The sequence below is a fragment of the Mercenaria mercenaria genome, chromosome 18 (genome assembly GCF_021730395.1).
Source record: "Mercenaria mercenaria strain notata chromosome 18, MADL_Memer_1, whole genome shotgun sequence".
In the NCBI taxonomy this organism is placed as follows: domain Eukaryota; kingdom Metazoa; phylum Mollusca; class Bivalvia; order Venerida; family Veneridae; genus Mercenaria; species Mercenaria mercenaria.
This window is the reverse complement of record NC_069378.1, coordinates 4,820,380-4,830,607: the sequence shown is the minus strand read 5'-3', so window position 1 is coordinate 4,830,607 and position 10,228 is coordinate 4,820,380. Positions and strand designations below refer to the sequence as shown.

General features: G+C 34.8%; 1 protein-coding gene across 2 annotated transcripts in view; it reads left to right on the top strand.

Moving 5' to 3' along the window:
• Window positions 1-1,176: 1,176 nt before the first annotated feature.
• LOC123538965 (RING finger and CHY zinc finger domain-containing protein 1-like) overlaps window positions 1,177-10,228 on the top strand; it is a 34,263-nt gene continuing 25,211 nt past the window's right edge. The window contains exons 1-5 of one of the 2 annotated variants that reach the window (XM_053530276.1): window positions 1,177-1,246; window positions 5,159-5,262; window positions 6,253-6,372; window positions 6,672-6,793; window positions 8,893-8,971. In XM_053530276.1, coding sequence (XP_053386251.1) covers window positions 5,176-5,262; window positions 6,253-6,372; window positions 6,672-6,793; window positions 8,893-8,971 — 408 coding nt within the window. In that variant the 5' untranslated portion in view covers window positions 1,177-1,246; window positions 5,159-5,175. Of the gene's footprint in view, window positions 1,247-2,711; window positions 2,798-5,158; window positions 5,263-6,252; window positions 6,373-6,671; window positions 6,794-8,892; window positions 8,972-10,228 lie in introns of those variants that run through there. The other variant, XM_053530277.1, reaches the window with a different exon arrangement.

Below are 10,228 nucleotides of genomic sequence, written 5' to 3'. Positions count from 1 at the left end.
TAGACACCAGTATTCAAAATAAAGCAATGCGTTCACAGATCTACCCCGACATAGAAAAAGGAAATATACCAGGACAGTTTATTAAGACAGTCTTCAATCATTCGATGTTGAACGAATGGCGAACAGAGTAAGAACGTATGTAACAATTGAGGCAGTTATATTATACAATTTAAAATGGAAGTGATGTAAAATCAGATAAACAAAGCATTCAATCGTTCATGCAAATTGTCCAATTCAGAACAGCACAAAATGACGCAATCAATTTTTGTGTCTTTTGGCAGTTGTACGTCAAGTGTGTACTCGGGTAGGTTTAAATGAGTATATGATTTATTGAACGCAAGTAATCAATCTGTACCCGTATTTGTCTAAAACTAAAGAACGATAACATTCAATTTGCCATAACATTGTGTTTAGCACATTCTTACTGCTGAAAAAAAAAATGTATTGGGCCATTTTTGTCTAAGAGTTTCCACGCAGTTTGCGACAATGTCATAGCACAATGATTTTTGTCATTCTAATGTCTAAGTCTAATTTGTAAGCTTTAAACGTTGGTGAATACGGGCCCTGGACGTGAGACTAACTTACACATTTCACCTGATATACACAAAAGTTGAATTTTGGACATATAAGTTCTGATTCTGAAAAAAGATTTAACATATTCACTGCTTAGGTTTTCTTAAACTGGACATTCAAGAACAAAATGAAACTCGTCTTCTAATCTATGTCAGTATGAACATTTCCTGTTATTCCATCTGCCAACTTCCGCCTGTAGTCTGTGAAAATGCAATCTTAATTTAGTTAATACATGTATATATTTTGGTACATTAACTGTGTAGACGTGTGTATGTGTAGACATCCTTTTTAATCAAAAGAAAAAAAAATAGAATATTTCCCGCGATAACTAACTGAGACATGCATGTAATTCTTGAACAAAGAATATTCAAAACGCGGTCTTATAATTAATAAAGCCAAAAATAAAGAACATTTTCAACACTTTGAGCAAGCCAGACATCGTTGAATCACAAATTACGCAAAACATGTTTAATGAAAAAATGTATTATTGGCAAGTAATTCGACTTCTTTTATATCAGAACTAAAGGGTAGTAGTACAATGTTATTTCGTCTTAACTTTATTGTATTTGTGTATCTTGCGGGTATTTATGTATTCATGTGGGTAATTGAGCTCGTCAGAAAACACATATTACTTCCTAGTGACAGCAGTTTCTCTGTGTTTGCATAAAATAAGGTTTGTTTATATTTGCATCTGGATTGAAATAAGAATATTTATAAATAAATATCGTTATACTTAACTGATGAGATGTTGACATTAAGTTATATAAATGTGTTATCGTTGAAAAATCTGACATAAATCGTAGCATTTATACGCACTGGCAGTAAATAACATCTACTTTCTGTTTCGGTGTGTAATTTCTTATTTTCTGTTTCACTATATAAGAGATATCATAAATACTTCAAACATATATTTTGTAGAGGTTCTACAATGTTTAGCAAGGTGGTAAACGATTTAAAGCATGATAGAAACATTTTAGCAGGTAATGTGAAACAATTATGAGAGGATTACAGCAGAGCCTTGACATACACATATCTCCGGATACGTGTACCGGTTGATTTCATAATATTACTTTACACGTCTAGCATTCAGTAACATTGTTTTGTGTGCATTCATCACTTTTAAACTATCTTTGAACTCCTATCTGCTTCCCTCGAGAACAGCACTTAAAATGATTAGGTTTAATAGTTTCTTCTATACGATTTGTACTAGAACCACTTTGTCAGACTATCGGCTATTAGGCCGGTTGTATTAACGGAAATAATGTCAGAACCTTTAACTAATTCCAACATAAAGTTTTATTGTTGAATTATTATCTGTTGGTATTTACGCAATACAGGAAAAAGTCCTCAAAAGAAATCCAAGTCAAACTCTCAAAAATAGATGATATTTAAGAGCAGCTTCTTTTAGATTTTAATCATAGCAAAGTATTGGAAATTTAACTAAAATAAAACCAATTGAACGAACTATTTGTATCACTTCTTTATTCACATACATGCTTATTCACATGCATGCATAGCATAAAGCAGTTCAAAAAACATTTTATTAATAATTATTGTTTAATATGAATTTCGAGCTAATATTGATGTTATCAAGTACCCCACACATTTGCAGTTACATTGTGAATACATTTGTTTTTTTAACAAATCCACCATGAATGTTTATCTATCTTCTTTCTGACATTGAAATACTCATGTGTGATGTCCAACCACTTTAAGCTCCAGTGCCGAGGAGTTTGTTTTAGAAATATATGTATATACATGTTTGTGTATATATAAATTTGGATAGAAAATTATATGTTCTGAATTTTGGCACACCGATGCTTTGGACAAAGATCATTAAGGTGGTAAAATACTAAACGTATAAGTATAGGTCGACCATGTTTTTTGAACCGTGACTAACTTATGCAGGACCGTTAATTCGTCAAAAAAGGGTAGGAACATATATGTGAATGGAATCGAACGCATGACCCAGGATATGGCGTTGGCTTAACAAACTTGCATTCCGAGGTTCGAGCCTTAGTTAGTTCACATTTTGAAATAAATCGTTTGTTTCAATAAACATTGCACGAGAAAATTGTGCAGTTCATTGAATCGATTAGTTAATGATGTGTTAACTATTTTTTTTTTTTGCTATAGACGACGATCATCGAGCTTAACTCGGATTCCGATACATCATCTGACTCAGAGACTGACACAGCTGAAGGGTCGTCAACAGACATATCAAGTGAAGTTGAAATTATGTGACATGAATTAAATTGAAATAAAAGTAGCAAACTAATATATTAGAAATATAGAAACAATGAAGAATAAGACATTATTATTAAAATGCATTGTATATAAAATGGTTTTCAAAATGAGTCTTCAAAGATTCTTGACTAAAATAAAATAAAAATAATGTATACTAGAGAAAAAATACGACCGCAATTTGGGCTTGAACTCGCACCTCATGGTTTGTAATCATTACGCTCTACCAATTGCGTCAGCGCTTTAATCAAGAAACATACATAGCCTCGAGAGTGGTTCCAATAGGCTTGAAGCTTTCATCACAATCGAGCTAAAACAAATTAGTATAAACTAAAAGGACAGCATTTTATCTACCGACATTATAAAGTACAAAATTAATATTTAGGTTAAATACTAGTTTACTACCTGTATAAATATCATATAAAATAGTTTGGAATGGCTTAAGACCTATTCTTTAAACTCAAAGTCTGAATCTTATACCTAAAATAGTAATTAAAAAGTTAACAAATCTACATATGAGTGGACGAATACACATTTACATTTGATATTAGAAAACCCAGAAAGCACATAAGCCAAAGTGTGCTATTCATCTTGCAGTAGTAGTGCATATACTGTTTATTAGTCTTAAACTGTTATGTTAATTCAACGAAGACTCTATATTCTGTTTTGATACCATCTTAAATACGCGCAACTGAATTAAGAACCTGTCAAAAGTTTCTTTTCGAAACAATTCTAGTTTGGAACCAAGAACATAATTTGCAATAAGAACAAAGAAAAATATCAAACAGGGAATGCCACGCACCAAAAACGTAGCCTCCTCAAAACGAAACCCCCAGCACGCAGACGCGTGCACCACACACACATACACACACACACACACACACACACACACACCCAAAGCCAACACATAAGGACAAAACGAACAACACACACGCACACAAAGCCAACACATAAGACGAAACGAACAAACAAAGGAACACAGTGGGGCACCGCCTTGGAACGGTCAGTGGCAAAAACACCACTGGGGAGCTTAAACCGGTTTATGGTGCACCTAACCTCACTCTTACCCACACCATGTTCCAAAGACATGGGACAGTGTAAATAAAAGTAATCCCCTCCAGGTGAATCTCTTACACACGTAATGGAAACAAAAAGGCAATGCATGTAAAACACAAAAATGCTCCTGTATAAATATATAAAAAGCAAACCTTAAGAACCAAAAACGTATGTACTCAATGCCTTTTCAGAAGACAGAGCAACAAGAGAAACACCCTTAAGGGCCCGACGAAACAGGCCAGAAGACAAATATCAAAACAGTTCAGTCCTGGTAGGATTTAAAAACTGCTTATCATAGAGTCCTCCCCCTCTTCCGTCAGACGCAATCAAAGAGGGAAGCGTAGTGTCCAACTGTAAACGGGTTGAACATTAAACATGCGGTATGTCTCAAAACAGTTGGGTCGTAACCTCTTTTAATAAAACGTTTGATAATCTTTCCAAATACATTTGGAAAATTACCGTGACCCAAGATCTTACGAAGTTTGTAAACCACATCCCCATAAAAAACGGGTTTAGAAATACCTTCTCGCAGAAGTGTCTTTAAATTACTATTGAATTTTAAACCAAAAAAGAGGGAAGAATATCCAACAGGGAAAGCCACGCTCTAAAAACGCAGCTTCCCAGAACGCGCACACGATCAACACACGCACCACACACACACGCGCGCGCGCGCGCACACACACACACACACACACACACAAGGCAAAGCAAACACACAAGGACAAAACAAACCAAGGAACACAGTGGGGCACCGCCTTGAAACGGTCAGTTGCAAAACCACCACTGGGGAGCTTAAACCGGTTTATGGTGCACCTAACCTCACTCTTAACCCCCTTAAGCCATTTCAGATTTAACCGTTGCTGGGGCCTAGATGGATGACGCAGTGGCAATTAAACAAAGTATGCAATGATTTTTGCTTAGTTGCATGTTCTGCTTACAGATTTTATTAGCTATCACGATAGCAGTCTTTAAATGCTGTGAGGCAGTTATAAAATGACTCCCCGTACAAGAATTCAGTATTGATTTATTTTCAGTTTCTTCAGGATCATCATGTCCTTTTCAGGTTTTGCATAGTATAGTTCCACTTTAGACGTTGAAAGATGGCGTGAAGAGTGTTGTACTTCCCATTACCTCTTAGGAACAGACTCACTGAAACTGTAACTACTTGAAGTCTGCTGTGTTGCTTCCTAAAGGAATTTTCTATTTTTCATTGTCACTATTTATTCTATATATTGTTATTCATAAATTGCAAAGTTTTATTAAATTATTAAACACTACATTGCAGATTTGTTTGGAAGCGAAATGTTGAAATTAGCTGTTCAAAATTCGACAGGTGCACAATCCTCCCAGACAGGATGTAAGCATTACCAAAGAAAATGTTGCTTCATAGTAAGTTGTATTTTATTGTTTTTTTTTACGGTTATAACCAACAACTTCAACCCGAATCGATTAGGCTACGTACTATATAATGAGTGCAATTTAGTTAAATTATGAAATAAAAAGAAACTCTGTTTTTTAGATGTAGGATCAAACTATCCATCACTCGCAAACACCTTTTCTTACATTTTCGCTGGTGAATACGCCACTCGTAAATATAGCCTCTGGTGTTCACTCGGTGAACACTCCAGCTGGCGACTGTATTTGATAAGCGCTAGGACTTTGCTCAAGGAAGAATTTAATCAAGGATGATGTAAAGCTTTGCAGGAAAACGCTTTATAAGATTATATTGCAAAATGTAATTCTTTTCATTACGAAATAACAATAATAAAATTTCATTATGTGAAGTCCTGTATTTCAAGACTACATATTACAAAGCTTTGGTTTCAATGCTTGAACTACTGTCTAATTAACCTTTTTTGTAACAAACTATTTTCTTTATTTCGCTTTGAATGTCAAACACAGCCATTCATATCATACATTAGAATATAGATCTCTAGTATAATACAAAGTTTAGCAAAACTACAAAATATTTCTAATATCACTGGATAACCTTGATCGATGCAAATAATGGCCGGAATATTCACGGAAAGCCCAGTTACGGATTTGGTGAAAGAAACAGTAGGTGTTTCTGAACAAGGCCGGTAGTAGGTTACATAGTACTAATTCATTTCCTTTCTTTTTTCATATAACAATTACATTTACAGACATAACAATGATAGGAAAACCCTATACAGCCTGCGCAACATGTCTACATACAAATGTCTAACAATATTGAAATAATTCTCCTATTTAGCTAAGAGTATGTTATGCATTTACTCATTTAAAAAAAGTTGAATAGGATTTAGACTCTGCACGAGGAAGGATTGTTCTAACAGTAGATCGTTAGCATGCCTTATTATGCAATAAGTAATTTTCAGACACATCGTTTTCTTTCCCAAGGCACCGTGTTGTAAAAAGATGTACGTATGTAGACTTTGTCATGACGAATCCGAATCACACGAAATGATAAGGACGGAGGTGACAGAAATCGTTTGCATGGTTTGCCGTAAAATCCAAGAGGTGAGGCATTACCGTTTACGTTTTATAAAGCTTCACACAAATGATATCTTATTGTCTGAACAGATTATTATATCACTACTTTTTGATAACTCAGGATGCATTTGCTGTCGTATATACGTTTCTTTTTATGTATGTAAAATTTCTAAACACCTTTTTTGTTCGTTCAAATCGAGTTCGCTGTTATTTTGCTTAGTTTTGTACGAAAGAACCTCTCAATGATGTTTTAAAGCACAACGGCAGTCTGTAAGTGCTGCGTGGTGGCCATAAAAGCCTTAATAAAATAGTTAAACATTCTGTAGGTAAGGAGGAAATGTTCTTCATGCAATACTATATTCGGTGAATATTTCTGCGAGAAATGTCGATTGTATGATGATGATGTAACCAAAGGTCAATTCCACTGTGACAGATGTGGACTTTGCAGGTAATATTGAAGTGATTAAGTGAAACACATTGATCTGATTGTTTTTTATTCCACTGAAATAATAGTGTTCTTTCGCCCCTACGATACAACGTAGAACATATCGTTTTGGCAGGCCGGAAGAAAAAATATTTTGCTGTTTTTCGTTACTTCGTTCTGTCCCCAACCCCCCCCCCCCCAACCCCCCGCACACACACACACACACACCCGCCACACTCTTGAAACTTGAAACTTGAAACTGTTTTATTTGATTAAACGCCTATTGTTACGTAAAACATATTCAATGGCGTTTTACAAACACATAAAAAAGTTTTACGCCTAAAAATTAAGACATTTTAAAGATGTAAGAAATAAATGAGCATAAATATCATTGTGAATAAAATCGTTCATATTCGAATGTGTTTACACAGTAAAAATCATCCAGTTCATGTTACATTGTACCACAATATCTTCAAAATCACAGTCACAGGCTCTGAAAGAGGGCAAACTATTTTCTAAAATAATGAGTTTTCAGCTTGTTTTTGAAAACATCCGATGTGTCTAAGTTCCTTATTTCGAGAGGCAATTCGTTCCAGAGTTTAGGTCCAGCAGTACTAAAACTTTTGTCACTCAACGTTTTGCGCTTGTTGAAAGGAACAACCAAGCACCCAGTAACGGAATTTGAAGAACGCAAGTTCCTTGTCTGAGTTTGTTTTATGAGAAGTTCTGAAAGATATTCTGGAGAATTTCCGACTGAACAATTATACATGTAGGTGAGCATTTTGAATGTGATTCTGGCTTTGATGGGTAGCTAGTGAAGATCATAGAGCGCTTGTTTGGAACTATCATATTTTCTTCGATTTAGAACAAGTTTTGCACATATGTTTTGAATTCGTTGCAATTTGTCTACCTCGCTTTGAGTAATACCATACAAAATGACATTGCAATAATCAAAATGGGATATCACCAATGACAGCACAAGACAAGAGTTTTAGCAGCATCTTTGGTTAGATATTTCCGAATGCATTTTATTCTGAAGTAGTTGAGCATCGCTTTTCTACACTTTCGTTTTACATGCTCTTTTAGATTCAAGTTTTCGTCCAGGTTTGCACCTGGATATCGAATAAAGCTCACTGATTTCACTTCATCACCTACAATGCATATTTTGTCAGTTGTGTTGCCTACTATTTTATATACAAATTTAATAGGGACCTTTTAATTAACCAAATTTGAGTATATTTATATTAGAAAATATTAAAAGTTACTCCTGGACAAGTATATAATAAATAAAAAAGAAAAACGTCCAATGGGTTTTTTCTATATATATTTTCGTCTACCTACCGGTTTCATATACAATCATCAGGGCAGACATATAAAAAATGATTGAATATGAAACCGGTAGGTAGACAAAAATATATAGAGAGGAAACCCATTGGATGTTTTTCTTTTTTCTTTATATATATATACTTGACAATGAAAAGACTCGGCACAAGATTAAATAAATAAAATGACTTCACATGCCTTTCCAACAGTATTTAATTACAAAAATACAAACTGGTTTCGCCTATCGTTACATTTGTATGTACACTGATGGATAGGCGAAACCAGTTTGTATTTTTGTAATTAAATACTGTTGGAAAGGCATGTGAAGTCATTTTATTTATTTAATTTATATATATATATATATAAAGGTATTTGTCATATATTGTAGTAAAATAAATAATTTTATATGACATTGTGGCAAGTCGAACATATTTTTATCCGAATTTTATTATATTTTCCATATAAATATAACAATGATTGCTTTTGCAACCCGTGTTCCTTACTTATGTTGACTTTGCGTTCAGTGTTATGTACTCTTGTATTGTTCACTGAATAAATTGATTCTGCATAATATCGGTCCGCTCTGCAGAGAGTAAAAACATTTCATAGTGTGAAATGTGTCGGAGGAGCATGAATATTAAATATTTTTAACATACAAAATAAAAGCGACAACCCTGACATTAAAACCAATAAATGATTGTTTAGAATGCATGAATATTTCTCCATGTATGACTCAAATAAGTGTGATAACTATAACAAGAGTAATAGGTAATTAAAGGACGACCTTCTCTCTCCCTCAGGATTGGTGGCAAAGCAAACTATTTTCATTGCGAGACATGCAGCATCTGCCTTTCTTTAAGTCTGAAAAACAATCATCAGGTATGTCTTTATTCATGTTTTGTCACATGTTGTACGAGTATTTCTACAAGATAGGCTTAATAATGCTAAAGTAGCCAGACCATTTTTAGCCCACCATCATCAGATGGTGGGCTGTTCAAATCACTCTGCGTCCGTGGTCCGTCGTCCTTCCGTCCGTTAACAATTTCTCGTTATCGCATCTCCTCAGAAACTACTGGGGATATTTTAACCAAACTTTGTCAGAATGATGTATTGGTACCCTAGTTGTGTCCCCCTGAAAATCTGACTGGTTCAACAATTTTTGAGTGAGTTATGGCCCTTTGTTTATTTTTATAATTTACATAGATTTATATAGGGAAAAACTTTAAAATTCTACTTGTCCAAAACCACACGGCCTAGGGCTTTGATATTTGGTATGTAGCATCATGTAGCGGTCCTCTACCAAGATTATCCAAATCATTTCCCTAGGGTCAAATATGGCCCCGCCCCGGGGGTCACATGGTTTATATAGACTTACATGTATATAGGGAAAAGTTTTGAAAATCTTCTTGTCCAAAACCACAGGGCCTACGGCTTTGATATTTTGTATGTGATATCATCTAGTTGTCCTCTTTTAAGATTTTTCAAATTATTCTCTTAGGGTCAAATATGATCCCGCCCTGGGGGTCACATGCTTTACATAGACTTATATAGGGAAAAACTTTGAAAATCGTCTTGTCCAAAACCACAAAGCCTAGGACTTTGATATTTGTAATGTAGCATCATCTAGTGGTTCTCTACCAGGTTCGTTCAAATTGTCCACCTACGGTCAAATATGGCTCCGCTCCGGGGGTGACATGGTTTATACAGACTTATATCTATTCTACTACGGGAAAAACTTGAAGAATCTTCTTGTCCATAACCTACAACATTCAAATTTGGACCACATGTATAGTTTTGAGTGGATAGATAAACTTTGACATGAATTGACCTTGATCTTGACCTAGTGACCTACTTTCACATTTCTTTAGCTACAGCCTTCAGATTTGGACCACAGAGGTATACATAAGGACAATTTGTGTACTGAAATGAACTTTGACCTTGATATTGATCTAGTGACCTACTTTCACATTTCTCAAGCTACAGCTTTCAAATTTTGACCACACCTAGGGCACATGCACAGTTTTTTTGTACTGAAATGAACTTTGACCTTGATTTTACCATGAGCTAGTCTTGAAATGTGAAACATTCAAAAATGGCTCAATGGTGGGCGCATAGATCACTCTGTGATCTCTTGTT